This window comes from Lemur catta, chromosome 1 (genome assembly GCF_020740605.2).
Source record: "Lemur catta isolate mLemCat1 chromosome 1, mLemCat1.pri, whole genome shotgun sequence".
Classification (NCBI taxonomy): domain Eukaryota; kingdom Metazoa; phylum Chordata; class Mammalia; order Primates; family Lemuridae; genus Lemur; species Lemur catta.
The window spans coordinates 220,088,604-220,114,766 of NC_059128.1; the positions used below are offsets into that span (position 1 = coordinate 220,088,604).

The window sequence follows — 26,163 nt, forward strand, 5'->3', positions numbered from 1 at the left end:
TATAAGGCACCCATTGAACATTCACAAGAACTAGTCTTGTACAAAGGTACCAAAGAAAGGTCAATAAATTCTCCAAAGTAGGAGGTAACCATAGTCTCTAACCAGAAAGCAATAAGACAATGAGTAAATAACAAAAATAGAAAAAATAAGGGGGAAAAACCACTGTTGGAAAATTTAAAACTCTCTCTTAAAGGACTCGAGTAGGCAAAAAGAAAATCATGGTCTCGCAGGAGGGTGGAAGAGGAACAGCATAAGGTTCTTATGACTTTCTTCTCAAAAACATCCACATGAGAGAGCTGGTTGGGAGACTGTTTTAGAAACCCTTAGAAATGATGGGATTCTGCTATTATCTAGTCAAGAATTACTAATCTCTTCAGCTCTACAATCCAGCAGGTTTCCTGTGAGTTTCTATGGCAGAGGCTATAGCCCCACGAACTTTCAGAGATAGTTTGCTAAGTCCCTATTTAGCTACTAAAATTAATAATTTCCTTTAATAATCTTCCTTACTCCCAATGGAGTATGGATTAAACTAGAGGAACTAAAAACATATGAGCATGCTGCTAGAGTTTTTTCTGGAAAAAAATCCAGATTAAAGTCTACAATAGCTCTTTCCAATTGAAATTTCTGTGATGCTGGAAATGTTCTATATCTGCATTGTCCATTATGGCAGTCTCCAGCCACTGCGGCTATAAAGCACATGAAATCTGAGTGGTATAACTAAGCAACTAAAATTTTAAATTTTATTTAATTTTAATTAATTTAAACTTAAGTTACCACATGTGGCTGGTGGCAATCATGCTGGACAGAGCTGGTCTAAAATCACCCAGGTAGGTTGATAAAACTTATGGAAGAAAAAATTTTTAAAAAGAAGAAGAAAGAAAAAAAATGTCTATTTAGTGGAAGAAGTGATAAAGTCATAAAAAGCAGAAACAACTGTGGGAAGAGAGAATACCGAGAAAAGCTTCTGGCTCAGGGTCCCTGCAGTCAGCTGTAACATTCTCCCCTTCCTGGGTCCTGATTCTCCTAAGAGCTTTAAGGGTATGTTTCTATCCTTTTTGTACTAATAATTGAACTAACAGTGTGGACTGCTCAAAAATCATGTGATCATCCTGCTTTGCTGTCATTTCTATATAAACTGCTAATCTCTAGCATGACCAAAGGGGAAAAGGAAAGAAAAGAAAGAAAATAGGAAATGAAGATAAATGTGAAAAAACGAAAATGAGTAAGGATAAAAGGGGGAAAAGTGGCCCTTTCAGTGGCAACAGTACCACTGGCACCTGCCCAACTGTAAGAGGCATGACCAAACTGTTAATGTTTTCATCCCCTGAACAAATACATTAAAAACCAATTATAATATATGCCAGGCACTGGGGTTATGCTGGTTAAAGAGGAAGATACACCATCTCTCAGGGAATTCAGAATGTAATGGGGGAAATGGGCCCTTACATAACTATGCTGTAAAGTGAGAAATACTATGAACAGAGAAATGGAAAAGAACAGGTCAGGGATACCTTCTAAAGGAGCATCACTGAAAGGATGCCTAAGAGCTCTCCAGGCAAAGAGGGAGGTACTGCAGGAAGTGCAGAGAAACAAGAATGAAAATGGTGATAAAGATATGTGAGTGGGTGAATGCCATGGTTTCGTAACTGGAAATGTCATAGGACTAATGTAAAGACAAAATACCACGGTGAGGAGTTTTGACATAGAAAATATTCTATTTTGCCAGGAATGGTGGCTCATGCCTGCAGTCCCAGCTACTTGGGAGGCTGAGGCAGGAGGATCACTTGAGCCCAGGAGTTCAAGACCAGCCTGAGCGATATAGTGAGACTTCATCCCAGAAATAAGGCTGGGCACGGTGGCTCACGCCTGTAATCCTAGCACTCTGGGAGACTGAGACAGGCAGATCGTTTGAGCTCAGGAGTTCAAGACCAGCCTGAGCAAGAGCGAGACCCCTTCTTTACTAATGATAGAAAGAAATTAGCTGGACAACTAAAAATATATATAGAAAAAATTAGCCGGGCATGGTGGCTCATGCCTGTAGTCCCAGCTACTCGGGAGGCTGAGGTAGAAGGATCACTTGGGCCTCAGAGTTTGAGATTGCTGTGAGCTAGGCTGACGCCACGGCACTCTAGCCTGGGCAACAGAGTAAGACTCTGTCTCAAAAAAATAAAGAAAGGGAGTGTAGGGAGGAAAATAACATACAAAAAGAAAAATAAAAAAGAAAGAAAGAAAGAAAAGAACCAAAAGAAGGAAGGAAGAGAAGGAGAGAGGAAGCAAAGAAGGAAGAGAGAAAGGAAGGAAAGAAGGAAGCAAGAAAATATTTTATTTTCAATGGCAAAACCACTGAACATCTCTGAGTAAAATATAGTAACTTTCTCAAAAATTAAGACAGTAGCAGTGTGGAGGTTGTCTGGAACTGGGGAACAAATTCAGATTGAAAGGTTAGTTAGGAGGTTACTGAGATAGTCCCCAGTGACAGATAACAAAGTGAATATATTGTTTACATCTGTCCAGAATTCATGTCCTTTTATTTTGGTAACAGAATCTTTGATTTTCCACAGGAGAACCACCCCTCTCTACCACTTACTATGGGCCATGAGGTTCCAAGAAGGTCTCATTCTGCCCTAGAACAAGGGTTGGGCATGTAATTTAGGCCTAACTGAGCAGCATATTCCATGCCATGATAACAAGAACAGGAATATAAGTCAGTCCAAAAAGAGTCAGCCCCAGAATTTTTGCTTTTGCTGGAATTATTGGGACTGCATCCTTTTTTTGTTGTGGTTGGAATTGCTGAACTTTGAGTTGCTAAGGGTATCCTGTAGAAATGTCTGCCTGAGAGTGAAACCAACACATCAGGAGGCAGAACTCAGAGACAGGGGCAAATTCTTGACTTTGAGTTATTCAAATGAGTTTTGGCTATTTCCAATGCAATAATAGTCATTGGATTTTTTTAGTAATATAAACCATTATATAGGAAATGGAAAGAAAAAGAAGGCTTCAAGAGAAAAATTAAGAATAGAATTTTAGAACCTGCTAACTGTTTGGATATGGGAAACAGAGAAGAGGGAAGTATCAAATTTCACTCTGAGGCTCTGGCTTGGTAGATTGAGTGGAAAATGCTATCCAACTGAGACAGAAAACAGAGGAGTTTTTGGTCAGCGGAATAAGCTTAGTTTGGAGATGCTAAAAAGTATCTTGCCACTAGAATTCTGACTCTATCTGGATCACTGGACCAGGAAAACTGAGCAATGCATGTATCTGAGTTCCAAGCTCAGAAGTAGACTGCATATCCAAGGCAGTCTATAATGACAGAGCAATGGTAGAAGGACCATCCCTTTAAATGTTTAGTAGTTTCACCAGATAATCTCCAAACAACTGGCCTTCAGGAAACCCTAGGGAAAGTTAGGTATCATCCCTAAGTACTATAGCATTTTGCTAGAGTGACAGCTACACACACGGAAGACAATAGGGAAAGCTATGACATAACTATACTACTAAGGTGAAGTTAAAAGCTAAGCCAACATTCCAGATATTGTGCTCAACTCAGATAGAGAAGCCATGGAAAGAGGAAGAACAAGTTATACCATTGCAAATAGTAACTTGTGGAGCACACACCCACTTTATTTCGAAAAAAGTGGGACGGGAATGGGAAGTAGACATTTTTTTTTTGCACTTCATACATACCAGGCACTAAGGAAGGAGCTTTATATGCATATTGTTTGATCAAATCTTCACAGGCAGGAAGGCAATTATTCTTCCCACTCAGACAGGTTAAGTAACTTGATCGAGCCAACTTAAGAAGAGGAGCTAGGATTCAAATACAGGTCTATCTGGCTTTAAAGCTTATGCACACTTCACTGTTATCAACTGCTTTCATAAAATATATTACTGAAAAGTTTTATCCTTCATTTTAAAAATGATGCTATCTCATCAAGAAGATTGTTTCTGAACTGGATATTTTATTGGCCATAGAAAGGTTATGTTTGCAGTGACCTAGCCACACATCTTAATTAACAGGCCCAAGGCATGTATTTACCAGTAGTTGTCTATCTGGAGCTAAGGAGGTCATCAGTACGATGAAGCCTCACTAAACAACATAATCTGAGTTAACCAGCCACCAACAGAGCTGGCCTATAACAATAATATGAGTGACTTTGTGGGGATAAACCCACTGCTGAAATTAAATTTTGATTAAAATTATCTGGTTCAGAAGCAAGCATAAAAAGTATAGACAGGCAAAGATACCTGCAAACAAGCTGTCCTACTACTAGACTGACTGAGGCACAGAATGCTATAAAATTTATTCACTGTTGTGCACATTTATCACTATTAGCATAGGTATTAAAAGTGTAGAGTCTGGCCGGGCACAGTGGCTCATGCCTGTAATCCTAGCACCTTGGGAACCCAAGGCAGAATGATCACTTGAGGCCAGGAATTTGAGAGTAGCCTGGGCAATAGTGAGACCCCGTCTTTACAAAGAAAAGTGTAGACTTTGGAGCCAGACTGCCTGGGTTTGAATCCCAGTTCCTCTAGGGATTTGCTATATGACCCTGGCAAGTCACTTATCCTATCCATAACTTAGTTTCCACATCTGTGAAATGGTGATAATAATAGTACCCATCATACAGTAGTTAGGAGGATTAAATAAGTTAATACAGTATATCTTAATATCTTAAAACAGTGCTTGACATGTGGTAAATAAGTGTTTGTCGAATACATTAAATAAATAAATAACCCAATTCCAGCCAGACGGGGAAGAAATTTGAACCTGAATTTCTAACTCAGCCTCCACCACGTGAACTGTAGAGGAAAATCAAAATAACCCTAAAACTTAATTAGAATTTACATGGGACGTTTTACACAAAGCATTTCACAGACATCTGGAAGAAGAATAAATAGCCAAATATACACAAGCAGAAACTGAAACATGGAAAAGGGAAGTAAGATGTTCGGTTTCATTTAGTACACATCATTCATAGATCTCCAGCAGGAACCCCAAAGTCCTGTCAGTCCAGGTTTTGTACAGCAGGCCACAGGCTACCTGTGCAGATAAAAGTGGAGTCACCCTTAAAAATAGCAAGTCTTCACCCAGGCACAACATCTAGTTAATTTTCCTGTCGATATCTTCTCAGAGGTAAATCTTCTGCCTCTAGTCTTTGGACCCCAGCTGCTCCTGAGACCATCACTGCATCTGAAACTGTTTCTAAATGTTAAGTGACTCCCTTTAAAGCCACATTTCTGTTCTAGCCTGTCACCATTCCGGCCTGTTAAGAGGTGAAGCACAGGCCGGGCGCGGTGGCTCATGCCTGTAATCCTAGCACTCTGGGAGGCCAAGGCGGGCGGATTGCTTGAGCTCAGGAGTTTGAGACCAGCCTGAGCAAGAGCGAGACCGTCTCTACTAAAAATAGAAAGAAATTATATGGACAGCTAAAAATATATATATAGAAAAATTAGCCGGGCATGGGGGCACATGCCTGTTGTCCCAGCTACTCGGGAGGCTGAGGCAGGAGGATTGCTTGAGCCTAGGAGTTTGAGGTTGCTGTGAGCTAGGCTGATGCCACGGCACTCTAGCCCGGGCAACAGAGTGAGACTCTGTCTCAGAAAAAAAAAAAAAAAAAAGAGGTGAAGCACAGAGTTCCTAATGAAGCAAACCCTAAATATGGGAAGCACCATTACAGAGTCCAATTCATCCTTCAAAGTAGTTTTTGAAATCTTAAATTTCCTAATTTCTAGAAGATACAAACTTTCTGACAATAGTTCCATGTAAATAAATGTGAACTTGCTTAGTTTGCACCGTGAGGAAGAAGTGAAAGGTTTGAAGACGAAAAGGAAATGACAGAGAGGTCCTGCCACTCTCTGACAGGGATCTAGCATTGACAAAGGGCACGCACACAATTTCTGGTCTGTGAACAAGCCCCCACCCCCACCTCATTGCCATTACAATCGCTCACTTTCATCCACAGGCCCTCCTTCTCGCCTTCTTCCCCACATTCATCCCTGTTTAAGCTTCTTCCTAGGTCACTCACTTAACCTTTGCTCCGAGGAATTCTTACAACAATTATCCTCTTAATATTGGCCCCACTTGCTGTCACCGCAAGTTTCAATCAGGGCACCAACCTTGTACCCTGCTCCTACCTACAGACTCTGGCCTATAAAACCTCACTACCGCAGCTCAGTCCTTTTCTCCCAAACTCTCAATATCCACCTCCTCTCCAGCAACCTAGGACCTGAACTTCACCCTTTTCTGCTCCCCCTGCCCTCAACAAATCCTACCTACTCTCCTCGTCACCGTCACTAAGCCCGTTCCCTGGTCCTGTCCACGCCCTGCCGGTCCCTCCGCTCCTAAATTTTTCCCAAACAAGTCCGCCGCATTAGTCGCTCTCAGATCTATCGGGACCTGCACTTCAAGTCTCCGTGCCCTCTGACCCCTCCCAAGCCTCCCGGCGCTTCGGTGCATCCAAAAGCGCCAGACTCCCCGGCCCACTCACAGCCCACCTGCTCTCCTCCTCGCAGCCACCAAGGTCCATTCCCGCGCCCTCCAGCCGCATCCGGGGCTGCGAGGCCGCCTCCCCGCTGAACAGAGGCGTCCCTGCTGCTTCGCCCCTCAGGGCTCCCAGAGCCCCCCGGGGTCGGAGGAGGAACCTAAAGCTAGTGGGCTCGGGGTGATGCGCTACACCCGGGTGGCAGCAGCGTCAGCGACTGCTGTCTCAGCTGCGGTTTCTATCCCTGCCACCCCACTTCCGGCTCCAAGAACTACAACTTCCAGCAAGCCTTTCGAGGCCAAACCGCTCCCGGCATGCATCGCCCTATCCAATCCGAGGCCAAGCTCGCGGTGGACTGCGCACCCCGGCAGCTTGCGGGGCAGGCTTGGACCTGGCTGAGAACTGGCGTCTAAAGCCCCAGCTAACAGTCTCCGTACCGTGGCGGACCCTCACACACCCCTGTCACCCTATACCCTGGAACTACTGATTCTGAGTAGTCAAAGCTGGGAAGGAGTAAGGAACAGAATGGTGTAAGCATTCTGGTGAGGGAGACCAGATCATGAAGTGCCATTTTAAGGAGTTTGGATTTTATCCTGAAAACAATTAGCAAATCAAGGATATGCAAATTAAGTGATTTGATCAAACCTGATGAGAAAGCTAATTTTGACAATGTGGAAAGGGGGTGGGGTAGGTACTATGTTGGAGGTAAGTGTGGAAGAATAGATAGAGGAGATGAAGTCATTATACGGAACAAGCAAGTAATGCCACTGAGTGAAGTGAACCAGTTCAAAGAATGGCAGAAACTCTGAAATGGAAAGCTCATGGCTTTTCCATGAAAGGAAGTCTCACCTTCTTGTAAGTGAACGTTGCCAGCTATTCTGATTTTTCAAAAAAGCTGGAACCTGTATTTTTAAATACAATTTCCAAATTTTTAAATGATAGCAACAAATTTTTAAACATTTAAGCCTTGCACAGGTCAAACAAAGCTTGTCTTTAGGCTGAAGGTGGATCTTGGGTTGCTAGTTTACAAGCCTAGGCCTAAAACTAGAGCAGTGGTTGTAGACAACAAGCACGTTTAGATTAGAACAATGTTAAGGCAATAAAATCAGCACTACTCTGTGAAGAAGTGGATATGGCCAGTGAGGGATAGGAAAGGATCAAGGGTGACTCCATGAAAATCTAATGACTATCAAAAATTGGGAGGGTACAGTGGCTTACACCTGTAATCCCAGCACTTTGGGAGGCAGAGCCAGGAGGATTGCTTGAGGTCAGGAGACTGACACCCTGTCTCTACAAAAAAAATTAAAAATTAGCCAGATGCGGTCGCACGCACCTGTAGTCCTAGCTACTCAGGAGGTTGAGGCAGGAGGATTGCTTGAGACCAGGAGTTCAAGGCCGCAGTGAGCTATGATTGCACCACTGCACTCCACCCTGGGCAACAGAGTGAGACCCTGTTTCAAGGAAAAAAAAAAATACACACACACACAAATATATGTATGCCTTTTAGGAATTTTCAAACTGGAGAAAACTTTTTTGTGAATTAAAAGTGAAATGAAAGAGCATTTTAATGCAGTTTATGATTTCATTTATTTAAAAAATACTCTGTTCAAATGTATATTTTCCTACTAAAGGATTATAATTTTTAAGAAAGAGGCAGTATTAGTCATTGGAATTTCACTAACTTCTGTTTCTATAAATGCATGTACTTCATTTTTTGTCATACAATATAATCCCAAATTAATGTGACATGATTTTAACATTCAGTTACATGAAAGTTAGTCAGCTTTATCAGGAAATCCTAAAACTAAAATTGTAGCAAAAAGTTTTTGAAAACAGGATTTTCCTTATGTCTAAATCTGGATTTATATGTACCGTATTTTCTTGAAAGCAATTAATAAACATGACAATAACCTACACTAGCCATGTGTCCATCCACCCCATCCCATCCCTCTGCTTTCTCTCATCCTAGGCTGCCATAATCCTGAACCTCTTCTTTATGATTCCATCGCTTCCCTGGTTATGTAGTTTCTTTATATCTATCTATATTACTAAAACGCATCATTTTACAAATTTTTGTGCTTTAACTTTAAAAAAATATGTTAAGTTGTATTTATTCTTTGGGGCCTTACTTTTTTGCTTAATATTGTATTGGTTAAGATTCATCATGTTGTATGTCACCATAGTTTATTGATTTTGAATGCGGTGTATTAGTCCATTATATGAATGCATATATTCATGTTCAGTTTATTCATGCTCTCACCCATTAATAGGCATTTGTTTCTAGGTTTTTGCTATTGTAAGTGGTGCTGCTGTGAGCATTCTTGTACATGTCTCCTCTTGTATGTAAACAAGAGTTTCTAAGAACAAACCTAGAAGTGGAATAGATAGATCATAGGGTTATTGCCTGTTCTAGCTTTTGTTTTGAGTGGTGGGTTTGTAGGTGCATGGTTTTTAAAATAACTAGTTAGTTATTAAACTATAACTAATTCTTGTAAGTTATTTAAAAATATCTAAATAAATAAAAATGAACCATGCATGGAAAATAACAGTATATCAAGAACCAAGAATTATGATTAATCCAATTTTGTACATCTGAGGTCCAAATACAAAAAGTCACCAAATATGCAAAAATATCTACCATCAGAGTTCAATAAATGTCACAGAAATGGAATGGCCTTATGTACCAATTGTTTATTGAATTTACATTTTAAAAGTCAAAAAACCTGAAGAAATTTATTTGATCTTGATCAACTTATTTGTTTTCAAGTTTACCAGGATGTCTTTTTATACAAATAGCAGAAAGCCAGTTTCACTCAAGGATCAGTCAATCATTCAAGTAACTTGATTTTTATAACCTCATTACATTTATCTATTTGCCAAAATTTGGTTTTAAATTGTGTCTTCTTGAATATATTCAACAAATATCAATATAGTCATGAATATGTTCTGTTTCATTATATTCCATTTATTTATTTATTTGAGACAGAGTCTCGCTCTGTTGCCCAGGCTAGGGTGCCATGGCATTAGCCTAGCTCACAGCAATCTCAAACTCCTGGGCTCAAGCGCTCCTCCTGCCTCAGCCTCCTGAGTAGCTGGGACTACAGGTACACGCCACCACGTCCGGCTAATTTTTTCTATTTCTAGTAGAGAAGGGGTCTTGCTCTTGCTCAGGCTGGTCTCAAACTCCTGATCTCAAGCAATCTTCCCACCTCGGCCTCCCAGGGTGCTAGGATTACAGGTGTGAGCCACCATGCCCAGCCTGTTTTATTATATTCACTAAAATTATTCTTAGCAGCATTTTTTAAAGTTAAGGGATATCTCCCACTGGCCAAGCCAGAAACAAGTTGAAAATCAAAATGAGCAGCTCATAAGGTATACATGTATATATCTACATTATCTTCAAAGGTAAACACAATCCTTACATTCTTTACCCCTTTGCTTGTCAGAGTAGAATTTTTGAACACAAATGAGTCCATGAATTTTTGTGGATAGATAGATATGCAAATAATAAATAAATAGAAAAAGAAAGGAAGAAAGGGGGAAGGGAACCTTGCTTCACAGTTGAATGTCAACTAATGAATGCAGAGGGATGGTAGAGTTAGAAAAATGACTATTTTGCAACCACCATAGTAGTAATTGATTCAGACAAGAATCATCAATGGATGCTAAAGCCATTAGTGAAATTTGTTCTGAAACAGAATATTTACACTGTTTCAAAATATCTCCCTACAGATTACTTGTGCATTACAAATGGAGAAAAAAGTTACCTTTACAATGGAGAAATCTGGCAGGCATCACCTTAACCAAGTGATCAAAGTTAAGATCACTAATCATAAGACAAAATGACATCATATGCCTCCTGATGTTAGGCACTAAAAAGGGCAAAACATTACCTACATAGTATTCCTGACAAAAACGAATAACCTGAATCTAATCACTGGGTAACAATAAGACAAAACCAAATTGAGGGACAAGCTATGCAACAACCTCCTTTAAGCTTCAAAAATGTAAATATAAAAGAATAAGAAAAGCTAATGACCTTTTTCAGATGAAAGAAGACAAGAGGCAGGACAAAGAAATGCAACATGTGAATCTGGACTGGATCCTAGATTGGGAAAAAAATGCTATAAAGAACTTTTTTAGTATAATTGGCAAAATTTGAATATGGACTATACATTGGATAATAGTATTGCATCAGTGTTAAATTTCCTAAAATTGATAATTTTGGCATGGTATATTAAAGAATTTTCTTAGAGATATATTTTTAAAAGTCATGATTTCTGCAACTTCCTCTCAAATTGTCCAATAAGAACAACAAATAATATCTATTTACCTATACAGAGAAAAAGCACATGTGGCAAACCTTTAATAATTGGTGAATCTAGGTGAAAGGTGTATGGGTACTCACTGTACTATTTTTGCAACTTTTCTCTAGATTTGAATGTTTAAAAAATAGTCAAGGTTGATCTTAGAATGTCCAGGATAGAAAGTTAAAAGAAAAAAAAAAGGAAAAAAAGAAAAAAGAAAGAAAGAAAGAAAAAAAAATAGTCAAGGATCTGAGTATGGTTTTGTTTTCTTATGGCTCTATCCTGCTAAATATAACCAAAATTTAGTGTTTCACATGGAAATTTCTTGGCTTACAATCACTAATTTTGAAGATATTTTCAAATTAATTTCTGTTTTCCCCATAGTTTAGCATTTTTAGAAGTCTTGTTAGCCAATTTTGCCAAATGACCAATTCATTGACCTTACCAAATTTACTGATTTACTAAAATTCTTTTTCTTTTAGCCATATATGAAGCTTATAGAAGTTCAGCTGATGATATTAATTTAAAAGGTTTTTTATTGCAAAGTCAAATGGCAAGGAAAAAAAGAAAAAAAAGCTTTTGAAGAATTTTGCCAAGTTTTAATTACCTGGTTTTTACTTCCACTCCCTCTAAGCATTTAGTATTGGTGCATTTATTTAATTATATAGGAAAGCTTCCTGCTAGCTATGAACAATGTGTACAAATTTGGAATTTCTAATATAAAAATGAAAATAAAGAAAATCTTATTTCTGGACTGGGCAAACCCTTAACACATTTAAAGAACTTTCAATTTGTCCCTGTCCCAACTCCCTGAAACTCTACCTGGATAAAGCTAGGCCAAGAGAAGGGACCCTCTGCTGAGTGAAAGATAAAGAACAGAGTTAGTCCACAGCCTAGCCTGAGCTCCTCATCCCAGAGCAGGGAACCTGAGGGGCAAAGAGGGAAGAAGCCTGAAGAGAAGGAATAACACCTAAAGATCCCAGAATCCCAGCTTCCCAAGCCTTCCAGGACTATAAATCTATCCAGTATAAATTGAGGATATCTTTTTAAAAGAAACAAGTTGTATGTAAATAGAGGGGAATTGTGTGCTTTACGTAAATTTGTTTAGCTTTGGAAAATTCCACAATTGGTCATTCAGTGAATCAATCTAGAACCCCTGGTGGTCGGGACCCCTACCCTGCACAGGGAAGGCAAGGCCTATTAATGAGTGAGCTGATAGGTCCAATCTTTGAGTCCAGGAAGAATTTCCCTTCAATTTCCCCTGTCCACCCAAAGCAGATTCTCTTGTCAAAGGAAACTGATAGTCAGGGACTTAGAGACCAGTAATGGTCCTTTAAACTGGCTAGCTGAGGTGGGCAGGCTCTTCTGTAGCTCTTGAGTTTCCTAAATGCAGCAGCCATGCCTGCAAGTCTGTCTCTCATGTTCTCCGCAGCATCCACAGCATCTAGCACAGTGTCTTACACCTAGTAGGAACTCAAACTCTGTTGAATGAATTAATAAATGAATGAACAAATTCTGAGATGAAAAGGCAGAAGACTGGAACAGCAAAATTTAGAACAAAGGAAAAGAGCAATGGAGAAGAGGCACAGAAAGCTATAGCAAGGTGTCAAAGAAAAAACTACTATAGCAGAAAACAGTGGCAAAGGAAGTAGAACGGGAAAACTGAGCAGAAAAGGGGAAAAACCTGTACTGTATATATAAGTAGTTTAAGGGAACTACTAATTAGTAATTAATAACTAATTATTAGTTAATTAGTTGCTGGGAGTTAACGACTCTCCCAACAAATCAGGTCCCAGGCAGGAACATTGCAAGAGATTGGAAATAAAAGAGACAGAGACAAAGTATAGACTAAAGTGATGGGGAAATCAGGGGTACTCCATCATTCCCGTGAGCCAGGAGGCCATGAGTGGAGTCCCGCATTAATATTTATTCTTTCAGCAAATAATTATTATCAGTCACCCATTTACATGCACATATCATGAGTTTAAGTTTTGAGGTCTCCCAAAGTAACAATAAACTAGCTAAGTATACACAAGCTAAAGATAAAATCGTGAGTCAGCAGTAAAGCACATAATCCAAACGGAATGAAGAGACCACTTACTTCTTTCTACTTTATCTAATTCCTTATTTACTGAAACATGAACTCAGGAGAGAGATAGGAACATTGCCTCAGGCTTAGACTAGCAAACTGCTCTTATCTGCTGGGCTGACATCCTTTGATCATTCTCTCTGCCTTCTGATTACAAGCCCTGGTCCCTTTGCAGACATCCAGGCTGTGGCCCTCAGGCTTCAAGGTGGGGGTCCGTTTGTAGACATCCCCGATCAGTGGAAGGTTCGCCTCAAGGTCGAGCAGCTTTTGCTCAGTGAAATGACATGTCCACAGGTTGCTGTTTGGCAAAGTCCTGTCCCAATCCTGGGGTTCTCATGTCTTGACCCTAACCCTCAACAATTAGTTATATCTAACACATATCATCTCTATATATAATATAAATTATACCTTACTCCCTTATTATATAGGCAAAATACACATTATGCCAACATATGAATTCTAGAAATCCTCTTCTGAAAAGCAAATGGGTTGACATAAAAATCAAAGACATTACAAGAGGAAATTACATAACACTATAACTCATGAAAAGACAAAATTCTTTGCAAAATACTAGCAAACCAATCCAACAATATGTAAAAAAGATAACACACTATGACCAAGTAGGTTTATCCCAGAAATGCAAACATTTGAAAATCAATATTCAAAAAAGAAATCAACATTCAACATTTGAAAATCTGTCAATGTTATTCACCATATTAATAAATTAAAAAAGAAAAACCATTTGATAATAGATGCAGAAAAGTGTTAGAGAAAATTCAACATTCATTCATGATTAAAACTCTCAGCAAATCAGGAGTAAAAGGAAATTTCCTCAATCTAATAAATGGCATCTTAAGGCATGGTGTTTCACGCCTGTAATTCTAGCACTCTGGAAGGCCGAGGCGGGCTGATCATTTGAGTTCAAGAGTTCGAGACCAGCCTGAGCAAGAGCGAGACCCTGTCTCTACTAAAAAAATAGAACGAAATTAGCTGGATAACTAAAAATATCTAGAAAAATTAGCCGGGTATGGTGGAACATGCAAGTAGTCCCAGCTACTCAGGAAGCTGAGGCAGGAGGATTGCTTGAGCCCAGGAGTTTGAGGATGCAGTGAGCTATGATGATGTCACTGCACTCTAGCCAGGGTGACAGAGGGAGACCTTGTCTCAAAAAAAAAAAAAAATATACACACACACACACACACACACTCATACATACATACATATATATGACTCGAAGTTTAATTTGAATTTCAGATAAACAAATAACAACTTTAAATAATGAAATTCAGAAAATATGATTAAGTGTACAGTTTATTCTAACACAAAGCTTGAGGATAGCTATCTGGGAATAACAGACTCTGAAGGGATGTGGGGGTTAGGGCTCCAAAGTGCAGAAGCTAAGGTTTCACTTACACAGATAGTAATAGCTCTAGCAGGGTTGCAATAATTTCCATACAAGGCCATTCTTTAAAGCAATTCGATTAGTATAGCTTGTTACATTCCAAGGAAGATTGCTTTAACATTTCATGAGGAGGAGTAATGTTCTGGGGGGAACTAGAGAGGGTCTTCTCTCTGGCACCATTTGGTCATTCCTCATCATTTACAGGAAAAAGCAGAAGTTCCAACTGCATGCTATGTGACTCAGGCTACATAGCCATATTCCCCTCAAGGCACAGAATAATTTAAAGTTGCAGCAGCTTTAAGTTTGAATTCTTTAATTTCATACAATGAGTAATTGTTTAGTGTAAATATATGCCAAATATTACATGAAACATACTGTACTAAAAAAAGTTGCTGTTTACCTGAAACCTGAGCCATACTTATACTAAACAATTGTCCACTGTTTATCTTAAATTCAAATTCAACTGGCCTTGTATTTTATCTGGCAATCCTAGATGTTGTCTTATCTAAATTGTGTGAAATCATGCCTCTTAAAAGGGCAACTGCTTGAATTCTATGTTTATTTTGACTGAGATGAAGCTGCTGAACTGCTGTACACCAGACAAAGGCTGTATACCCCATGTTCAGCATAGTGCCTTACTCACAGCAGGTGCTCAGAAAATATTTTTTGTTCTGCAAGCTGTGTGAAGATAGGACTGTATCCACCTTACTCACCATTTTATCCCTAGGGCCTAGTACAATGCCTGGTGCTCAATGAATACATGATTAAATGAATAACTGCCTCTCATGCCCCAGAAAATTGTAAGGTTCACCTTTTATGATAACTCCAGCCCTTGTAGTTGACTGATTGACTTCTTGGACAGAAACCCCATTCTGGTTTCTTGGTTTGTCTCTTCATTTTTGCTGTGTGTGTCTCAGGTTGCTATTTTGTTTTGTTTTGTGTGTGACAGACCTACTTTTGCCCATAATGCCTCACTCTTGTTTTCTTGTTTTTCCCTTTAGAATCTGGGTGATTGCTCTGAGAGTCTGAGACCCTAGGGCCTTGGGGAAACCTGAAAGTCCAAAACACAACAGCTGGGATTGGTTAAGGAAATACTGGGGGCACGTCCTTTAGAGCCAAGGAGATTTGGCATGAGGCTTCAGTTTTGAGAAGTTCAGGATAAAAGAGAATCTTAATGTTAGTGGTCAGGAGGATTTTATCCATTTGGGATTTTTGTTATCTGTCCTATAAATATCTGAAGTGCAAAATGCATCCAAACTCTAAATGCATTAATTTTCTTCCATAAAATTAAGAACTTAACCTAAGGTTCCTCCCTGTAGTTTACTCCCACAAATAAGCGTAGATTGTAGAAATTATTTCTAATGAGAGAAGGCTAATTAATGTGGAGAAAAATGTCTTGTGCTTAGAGAATTTTAGAACTGTAAGAAATCTTAGGAATAACTTAGTATACTTCCCACACTTAGTATTACTAGTGTCTTGTTTTGAAGATTGAGTTTGAGGCCCAGAGACTCTCCCAAGATTACATAGTGAATGACAGAAGTGAATGAAAAAGGTACCACTAAGCTATCGAGCCTACAACCCATTTTCTCTAGTTTTTAGTAGTCCAGGGAGGGGTGGTGGCTACAGGGTAGAGGAGTAGTAAAATCAAATCAAGCACATTGTGCTAAGCATACACGCTATTCTCCTTGGCATGTGAAATGTTGTCCTTGCATCTTTCTGAATCCAAAAGTTCCTCTACCATTAAAGTTTCTTGTACCTAGTGTATCCTATGCTGATTCACTCTTTCTATATAGTTATATTTTTGTCATGGGGAAAAAAAAACAACTTGACCTTCGAGAATAAGAAGTAACATAATATTTCCAAAAACCTAATAAAAATCATACATTCCCCCAATATAAGACTACCCAAGCTCACAAAAAAGTTATAGTTCTTAGCTTTCAGCTGGAAACATAAGTCTGTGTGATGGCCGTTGGTTTTATCCACACTACAGATAAGGGAACCATTCACAGTTACTTTTATTGTAGTAGTGACCCCAAAATTGTCACTGCAAACTTTACTTTGAATTCAGACTTGGAAAGGAGAGCTGGGACATGGCCATTTTTTAATTAATAAAAATTGGAAAATAAGTTATTAATAAATGCAATGGACATAATAAGAGATATTTTAAAACATGGGATCCCCAAGCAAAAAATAGTAAAGTGTGTCATTGGTGTTGAAATTGGAAACCACATGATATTATGACATTACTAAATTAAGCACAGGCTACTGTGGTTCAGGTCACCTCAAAGCTCTGACTCGTTTCTCTATGTTAAAGAAATTTTAGCATTTTAAGAAGTGTAAAGAAAAAGGTGGCAGAGATTTCTAGATGGATAGAATACCTGCCCTAGGTTTTTTCCTTGGATGCAAATGTCTGAGATAGTTTTAAGCTGTTATGAGGATTATTTAATTTAAATGCTTCCATACAAACGCAGTTACTTTGGGGAAGGAGAATGATGTAAGAAGAGAGGGAATACCACATTTTGCAAATAGGAAAAGAAAACTATTATGCAGGAATTCATCAAATATTATTAAGTTTTTCTATAGAGATGATTAGAAAGAAAATGAATCCTCCTATCCATTCCCAACGCAAATGAATCAGAGAAAGATGCAACTAAATAGAGGTACTTACCCCTCCCAAGGGAAGATGAGGTCTTATTAAGGTAGGTAGTACCGTGGCAAATGTTTTGAGAGTGCCGATTGAGAGGTGGTACAGATACGGGAAACGTTAGCATTTACTTTTGTTGTTAAGGTGACGCAAGAATTGTCACTGCAGCGGTGCTCTGTGTTCAGACGTGGCAACTCTGCAAGCTGCAGGTGGAGGAGCGTGCCAGGGAGAAGGGAGCTGGGATGCAGCACTGCAATCTACGCTCGCAGGGGTCTGTCCTGCCTCCCGAGGCTGCATTGCAGTGAGTTGTGCGCGGTTCTTGTGTACCGAAGTATAGGGGGCCTTTCTGCAGCAGCACGGACTTCAGGGACACAGAGGATCATGATATCATTTAAGGCATATGATTCTGAGGTGCTCAGGGTCTCGCATTCCCCAACTGGGGCCGAAAGTCGAACAGCTAAAACAGCCGTCCTCGTTAGCGCTCAGAGCAGCGGTTGCAATGCTTCGTCCGGTCCGACAAGGGCCGCTAGGAGCGAGTCACGGCGTGGGGCCGCTCTTGTTGGCCGCTCGTCTCTGTAGCGCCCCCTCCGCCCGCGGCCGCGGGTGGGAGGACGAGGACGCCGCCGGCGCGCGTGCGCGCTCCTCGGTGCAGCTGGTCTGCGTGCGTGAGTGGGAGGTGGCAGGCCTGCGACTCTGGCCTTCGCCGCTGACTGTTCTAGCGCGACGTCTCCAGCCATGAACCGGTTTGGTACCCGGTTGGTGGGAGCCACGGCGACTCCGTCGCCGCTGCCGAAAGTCCGCAGCAACGAAAACCTCGATAAAATTGATATGTCTTTGGGTGAGGGGCTGAGTGGGAGTGGGGGGAGGGTGTGGGTGGAACCAAGTGGCGCGGTTTGTGGGGGAAGGGGCGGTTGACCGCAGTTGCCGATCGAGTTTTCTTGCGGGTGGGCGGAACCGAGCAGGCGGCCCTGAGGCGAGCGGGGAACGCAGGTTCGCGGCCGGGCGCCCGGGCCGATCTCGTGGGAGCGGGCGGCCCCTCAGCCGAGGCTGTGTCTGAGGAGGGGCTGTGGGGCGGGGGCGCTGCGGGCCGGAGGCTTGGCGGGTCGAGGGGTGCGCACCCTTCCTCCCCAGAGGCGCGCTGCCGCTCGCCGGTTACCCCTGCTCTTTGTGAGGAAAACTCCGCAGGTTTCCCTTGAGCGTGTTCGCTGTGAGTGTTACCGGGAGCGGGGGTAAAGGTCCGACTAAGCCTTTCTTTCTGAAGAAAGGTCTTTGAGAGCGCGGCTGGCTCTGCGATCGGTTGAAACCGGTGGTTCCAGAAAAGGGCTTGTTGGGCATCACTGTGCCCAGGCCTGCGCGCGGCGCTGGCGATTTCCGACGGGCGCCACCCAGGCGCGGGCCGGCCCTGGGGCGTCTGTCGGAAGATACCGTCTAGCAGTCCTGTCAGATGTTCTGTGGAGCGCAGCCTGGAAAAGCACGTTCTCCCTATCCAGGCCTCAGAGTTAGCTAATTAAAAAAAAATAAATAAAGCAAAAACTAAAAAAGATTTATGTGGATTGCTGAGAAGCCAGATAAAGCGTAGGGTTTCGTACATATAAGAAAGGTGGCATGGTTTGGTGCTGATTATATAAAAAGCAGGAGGTTGGTGGTTCGGTTAAAAATTCAGACCTCACACTACTGAGGCACTGGCCTCTGTGTTTGGCTTAGCTGGGCTAAAAGTAATTCCATTTTTGTCGCGATCCAAGTGATGGTATTGGCTGTAGTCAGCTCTGCCAGCTGTTTCTGTGGCTGGCAGGTTTCGAATATTTGAAAAGTAACTACCTGCCTGGTGGCTTCAGAGGTGTAACCTTTCCCAGGATGGTATTTAGGGTAATATCCGTCATGAAAACATTTCTTTTGGTTGTCATTGCTTTCCATTTGTTTTGTCTTTTGTTGTGGTTTATCTGGAAAGTTTTTGATCAAAAGCCAAGAACTCTTGGTTTCCAGGATTGCCACAGGTCAGAACTCAATATGTGAATTAAGTAAATTATCAGAATAATAAGTTTGGCTTCAAGTCTCCCCTTACTGCTTGTCAGGAGTGAGCTTGAAAGGAATGAGAAATCGTTTGAGCTAAGGCCAAGAAATAGTATAATAATGAATATTTATTGAGTGCTTACTACTTGCCAGGTCCTGGACTTTGATGATGAAGCATTTTATTTTATTTAAGATATGGGGTCTCACTCTGTCACTTTGGCTGAAGTGCATTGTTGCACTCAGCTCACCTCATCCTGGGACTCCTGGGCTCAAGTGATCCTCCTGCTTCAGCCTCCCGAATAGCTGGGACTACAGACGTGCGCCACCAGCCTAATTTTTTAAATTTTTTGTACAAATGAGGTCTTACTGTGTTGCCCAGGCTGGACTGAAACTCTTGGCCTCAAGCAATCCTATTGTCTAGGCCTCCCAAACTGCTGGGATTACAGGCGTGAGACACCACGCTGGCTAGGCCTAGTCATTTTATATATATTAAGTTGGTTTATCCTCATAATATCCCTATGAGAAATTCAGAGCCATACTGTCTCAGTTCAGATCCTGCCTCTGCCACTTACTAGCCATAGTGACCATAGGCAAATTACCTCCCAGTGCCTCATCTGTAGAAAGGTGATAATAGTGTTTGTCTCATAGGGTTACTGTAAGCATTAAATGAATCAATAGGCATAGGTAAACTGCTTGGTACTCAGTAGGCACTGTATTTTATTTTCATACACACACTATATATATTACATAAGCCATTGTTGTTACTCTCATTTTATGGAAACCTGAGGCATAGAGAAATTAAATAACTTGCTCAAAGTCATGCAGGGAGTAGGTGGTGGAGCCAGGATTTCAGTCTAGCTCTGGAACCCCCAGGTACAGATGTAGGGAAATGTCAAACATATATTTTCATACCAATACATTTCTTAAGTTCCTAGGGTTTTTTTGTTTGCTTTTTTGCATGTATCCTATTTGGTAATTAGGATGTTTAAGTGAAGAAAATCAAGGGGTAATTCTCTTTGAGATAGAAATGAAGTGCTTTGGAGAGCTAAAATAGAGCTTATTCTCTTCTCTCCCCCAAGAACATACGGCAGTCTGGCAGGTGCCTTTCTATTAGTGAGAATTTTACGGAAATGGGATGAAGAGATGATCTATTTTGGGCAGTTGTTATACTTTCTGAATATTTCATCTGCAGGTCTGCAGAGGTTTTGGAATCTGATTTCTTGGTTTTTTGTTTTAAATCATGGCTCTAGCTGGTTTATATGAACTTCATATAGAACATCTACCAGGTTTATGTAGGTGGCCTCATGGTTCAGTTTCTTATTTTGAAAATGGGTATTATGGATACTTCATAGGATTGTTGTACGAATTAAGTGGGTACATGTCAGAGCAATGCCTATTAGTACTCGGTTACTACTACTGCTATTATTATGTATATACACCTAGTGCTATGAAAGAAACTATAAGCAGCTCATTGTAAGGGAGTTTTTTCCTTATGGTGTCTACTTGTCTATTCATTGGGTAGGAGAAAACCATTTTCTTCTTTTAGATTGGAAGCATCCTTTCTGCCATAGTAGCTCATTGAACATGTTTGAGGATTTAGATAGTAAAATGTTTAAATATAAAACATAATTTTATATTTAATATGCTTTGCTACCTTTAATTTTTAGTTATATTTAGACTCCATATGCTGTATTCTAAAATTAACCTTGTTAGTCAGAATTGTATTCTGCCTCTTTTTTTTTTTTTGAATGGTCCCCAGACCAAATTGATTTTTTTGGCATACTCTCAAGGCTCTGAAATTTCAGACTTCTGATGAAGAGTAAATGGTGCCTTGTTAAAGGAAAGTAATGTTTCATAAGTAGTGTCTTCCTAACTGTTCCCTACCTGCTCATTGAGAATTTAGCATGTTCATATAGTTGATATTCGTGAGAACTTTTCATTTTTTAAAAAACTTTTTATCTTTTAACTTTGATAAACTCTTGTAGCTGGACATTGATTTCAGGAAGGCAAAATATTTTGGGGAGATTTGAAATATTTTATATGAATATTTGAATGTGATTAAGAGTCTTAAAAGATTACTGATGGGTGAGGTAGAACAGTGTATGTTAGAAAGGATCCTTATTATCTATATTTCCTTCTCTGACTTCTGTAAAGACTATATTGACATAGATTATTTTGCTTAGAGCAGTTTGGAAAAAATAATTGAGGTTAATAAGTTTTCTGAAGTTTTATTAAAGAGTTATCAACTATGTACAGTTTCTTTGGTTTGTTTTATCAATTATCAAAATTAATATTGAAGTTAGGACTGTGTAGAAAGTGTTTGGGTATCTCTTAGATGAGTATTTTTGGCATCTGGTAACCTCCTTTAACAGATATATTAGTAAGTAGGAATCTGGAGTTACATTTAGTTTCTTGATCTTCACATTGTTCTGTTGTGATATTACAGCAATATGATGTTTGAATTACTTGGGGCAGTTTGAAAGTATTTTTGAATATACTGAGGCTTAGAGAGATCAGTATAGAAAGAAAAATAAGGTAAATATGAGTTACTTTGCTAGAAGAGGGAAATCAATAGTATATTCTTTTATCTTATACCTTTATTATGGTACTTGTTTAATTTTGTATTTGCTATTTTCATGTCTATTTCCATGAATAATTGTAAACTTATTGAGAAAAGGGACCATATTTTACTTCTGTTTGTTTTGGTTACAGCACAGTCTGATATGTATTCATTGCAAATAGTCTATGGTCAATAAATATTTGCTGAATTGAGGTGAATTTAGAAATTTGGTCTTTTGATTGAATGATTTACTTATTTTTGACTACCTGTAGTTATACTGAAAGGTAGTTATCTTTAAAAAAATGGAGACTTCTGTGATTATGGAAAGTAAGCATGAATAATTTTTGTGAACAAGTTTTAGCTTGTACATTTATCAGGAGAAGAAATACTATGGATAATAGATCTCTTTATTAATTGGTAGATCTGCTTTGGGCTATTTTCCTTTGTTTTGTATTCAGAACGAGTCTTGCTCTGTTGCCCAAGCAGGAGCACAGTATCACAGTCACAGCTCACTATAACCCCAAACTCCTGGGCTCAAGGGATCCTCCCACCCCAGCCTCCTGAGTAGCTAGGGCTACAGGGACGTGCCACTGCACTCAGCTAAGTTTTTACTTTTTTGTAGAGACAGAGGTCTCACTATGTTGCCCAGGCTGATCTCAAATTCCTGGCCTCAAGCATTCCTCCTGCCTTGGCCTCCCAAAGCCTTACAGTCATGAGCCACCATGCCTGGCCTTGCTTTGGGCTATTGTAAAATAGCTAATTTGAGCTTTATCTTCTTATCATTATTATCTTCTTATGGAAGTGCTTTCAAAGTAGCAAAGAACTTAGGAATGGAGGAACTCTATCAACTAGAAAATGAGACTGAGCAATTAACATTAAGTTAAAATGAAAATAATTATGGCATTTCCTCTATCATAGATGATATCATCAAATTGAACCGAAAGGAAGGAAAGAAGCAGAATTTTCCAAGACTAAATAGAAGACTCCAGCAGAGTGGTACCCGGCAATTCAGGATGAGAGTACGATGGGGAATCCAACAGAATTCTGGTAAGTTATGAAAGTAAGCTTTAGTAAAAAGCTGTTATTTGTGGGTTCATAGTATAGTGTTTACAGCATATACCTAACATATGAAGGAACTACATCAGTTTCCTTTGTTATTTGTGCTTCCTCTACTCTCAAATTTTTGTTTAGATCTTAAGATCTGGTAAAAATTTAAGTTGCCTTAAATAGGCAGTAACACTGTTTCTTGAAAACATTAAGTCATTTTGAAATAACCTCAGTTTATAAATAGCCTAAATTATATTTCTGGTGTAGAATTGCAAAGGATCTTACATATCATAAGCTCCAGTCTCCATCCCAGTGAGATGTTCCTTTAACAGTCTGTCTGATGGATGGCTATCTAACTCCAGCTTAAATATATTCAGTGATGGAGTATATCACTTCACAAGACAACTTGTTCCATCATTGGAGACAGCTCTATTAGTAAATAGAAAACTCTCTTAATTTGAATTAAAGCATGCTTATCTATTACTTCTTCAAAGTTGTAGGAAGCAAACTCTGTTTTCTACATGAGAACGCTTTAAATATATAGAGTTTACTATTATATTCTGCATAGAAAATGACCTCCAGACTCTTTATCTTATCATCCAAGACCTTTAGGATTTGTTAAATCCTCCAAAGGTGACACTCAGAATTGAATTCTTTAGATGTAGTCTGAAACTCTACATATATGGTTATTTTTGCTAATCTGGAAACTTATTTATTTATAACCATCTTGTTCTAAAATGGATTGGAGGCAGTAACTGAACACTATTAATTATACATAGCTTGTTAACTTTCTTAGTAGCAATGTCATCATTTTAGGAAAAAACCCTTGTTCAAATTAAAAAACTCTAAATCTTTTCACCTATATAAAAAGAGACAAACTATGTTCTAAATTGATTTTTATTCTATATGTTGAAAAACATAAAAATAATCTCCAGTGGGTTGAGCATAATTACTTCTATATTTAACAGCTAATATGCCAACATGTCTTCAAAATATGTATAAATGAGATTGGGCTCTACAAAAAATTTATTCTTCCCTGATAGTTTCTTGACTAGCTGAACCTAAGGGAGTAAATTTTGTGACAGGTATTTAGCTGTAGCAAATGAATATTTAATTCCAGTGGTATTTCAAGATTTCTTATAAATGTGATTCAATGTACCATATGTTAAAGTAACTATTCAGAGCTCACAGAAGCCAGAAATATATTCATTGATATGTTAAATATTTGATAAATGCTGATAAGAACTGACCCAGGTTCCAGGGGTATGTAAAGATGGGTCTTTTAGTTCAAGGAATTAATTTCTAGTAGCAGAGATAAGATAGAAAAGATAAAGTGTGAGAAATGCCATAAGAGAAATTTAGATAGTAACGTAGAATTTTAGATAGGGATTTTGTGCTAAGAAGATTAGGTGATTTAATGATAAGGTGAAATATGATCTGGCCCATAAAGGGTCGGAAAATATTTCCCTTTTATGGGAATTATGATCTGAGCCTTGAGATAAATGATATCTAGAGGCGGCTTAGGATTCTCATAAGATTGAGCTTGGACTTGTACATTCATTACTTACATGTGACAGGCGTGAAAATAGAACAGCTGCTGCTGTTACTGAATGTGCAGAGATAGGGGATTGTCTTAAACTCTGATTGGCTAGGAAAAGTTCCAGATTTCTGCATTGTAATGTCAATGAAGATGTTAGCTTGAGGTAAGAGAATAAGGACAGAGAGCCTTTGGCAGATACTCAATATGATTTTGATGGTTGAACAAATAAGTGAATGAAGTCTGTGTGCCTGATGTAATTAGGCATTCAATGAATACTTGTAGGAACAACCTAGATGTCCTTCAGTGGTAGAGTGCTGTATAGCAGTGGTTCTCAAAATGTTGTCTGGGGGCCCCTGGGGAATCTCCAAGATTTGGGATCCACAAGATCAAAACAGTTTTTATAATACTAAGACATTAATTGTGTTTCACTGTCATTCTCATGACCATACAGTAGACCTTTCCAGAGTCTACATGACATCTGATAATTAAAACGAATTGAATGCAGAAGCAGTGTCTTAGTCAGGTTAGGCTGCTATAACAAAGTACCATAGACTAAGTGGCTTATAAACAACAGAAATTAATTTTGCACAGTTCTAGGGACTGGAAATTTGAGATCAGGGTGCCAGCAAGGTTGGGTTCTGGTAAGGACCCTCTTCTGGATTGCTGACTATGGACTTGTGGTATCTTCACACAACAAAAAGAAGGCTAGAGAGCTTTTATAAGAGCACTAATCCCATTCATGGTGGCTTCACCCTCATGACTTTAATTATCTCCCAAAGGCCCTGTCTGCTAATAACCATCATATTAAGGGTTAGTATTTCAACATAAGAATTTTTTTTTCTTTTTTTTTTTTTTTGAGACAGAATCTCACTCTGTTGCCTAGGCTAGAGTGCCATGGCGTCAGCCTAGCTCACAGCAACCTCAAAGTCCCAGGCTCAAGCAATTCTTCTGCCTCAGCCTCCTGAGTAGCTGGGACTACAGGCATGTGCCACCATGCCCCGCTAATTCTTTTTTCTATATATATTTTTAGTTGTCCAGCTAATTTCTTTGTATTTTTAGTAGAGATGGGGTCTTGCTCTTGCTCAGGCTGGTCTTGAACTCCTGACCTCAAACAATCCTCCCGCCTCGGCCTCCCAGAGTGCTAGGATTATAGGCATGAGCCACTGTGCCTGGCCCAACATAAGAATTTTGGAGAGACAAACATTCAGTCCACAACAAGCAGATGTGAGAATCTAGCTATCTTCTGTTAAGGCAGACACTAAAGAGATTTGTAAAAATGCAAAAACAATACCATTCTTTTACTAAATATTTTTGTTTGTTCTGGAAAATAATAGTTTTCATTAAAAATATTTTGTTTACCCTATATGTAGTAGGTCTATTATTGTTGTTTGTTAAATGAAATAGTTTTAGATGTCTTAGTTTTCATTTTTTGTGCAGTAAAAATCAATAAACATAACCCACAGAAACAAAAACTCTTTGGAGTCCTCAATAATTTTTAGAGCATAAAGAGGTCCTGAGACCAAAAAATTTTATAGTGCTGCTCCTTTTAGAGGTAGGAGAGATGGGCATATTTACAGGTTGCTTTGGAAATGAGCCAGTAATACAATTGCATATATTCTATGATGTTGTATTTCTAGAAAATTCCTCAAATCTTCATTTAAATGATAAGGCTCCTGATATTATTAAGACAAATGGTATATTTGTGAAAGAAATTCATGAAGGGATTAGTCTAGGGATTCAAAAGAAAGGTGAAAATTTCTGTCTCTAGTTTTAGTTGTTCTCAACCTTAGTTGTACCTATAGAGTTTTGTAAAAATAGTCAAATGCTCTGGTTGCACTCCATTTCTGCTGAACCAGAATCTATAGATGTAGGGCATAGGGATTTTTTTTAAAGCTCCTTGGGTGGTTCTGATACACAGCTGGTGTTAAACTGCTGCTCTAGTGGAGCTAAAAATGAAAGAATCTTCATAGAAGTGGTAATTGAAGTACAAAGAGAATGAAGTTACTTTGGAAAGAGAAGAAAACTCTCCAGAGAGGCTAAATGGATGAAGACTAAGAAAAGACTGTTGCACTGGACGATATC

General features: G+C 39.4%; 2 protein-coding genes across 9 annotated transcripts in view; one reads left to right on the forward strand and one right to left on the reverse strand.

Moving 5' to 3' along the window:
* RUBCN (rubicon autophagy regulator) overlaps window positions 1-6,748 on the reverse strand; it is a 56,671-nt gene extending 49,923 nt beyond the window's left edge. For 7 of the 8 annotated variants that reach the window (XR_006732682.1, XR_006732681.1, XM_045540067.1 and 4 more), the window contains exon 1: window positions 6,496-6,710. Coding sequence is in view for 6 of the 8 variants with exons in the window: in XM_045540067.1 (XP_045396023.1) it covers window positions 6,496-6,548 (53 nt within the window). In the remaining 2 variants the exon portion in view is untranslated. Of the gene's footprint in view, window positions 1-6,495 lie in introns of all 8 variants that reach the window. The other variant, XM_045540062.1, reaches the window with a different exon arrangement.
* A 10,685-nt stretch (window positions 6,749-17,433) lies between these two features.
* FYTTD1 (forty-two-three domain containing 1) overlaps window positions 17,434-26,163 on the forward strand; it is a 28,864-nt gene continuing 20,134 nt past the window's right edge. The window contains exons 1-2 of the mRNA XM_045540068.1: window positions 17,434-17,762; window positions 22,413-22,541. Of these exons, the coding sequence (XP_045396024.1) occupies window positions 17,660-17,762; window positions 22,413-22,541 (232 nt within the window). The 5' untranslated portion in view covers window positions 17,434-17,659. The remainder of the gene's footprint in view (window positions 17,763-22,412; window positions 22,542-26,163) is intronic.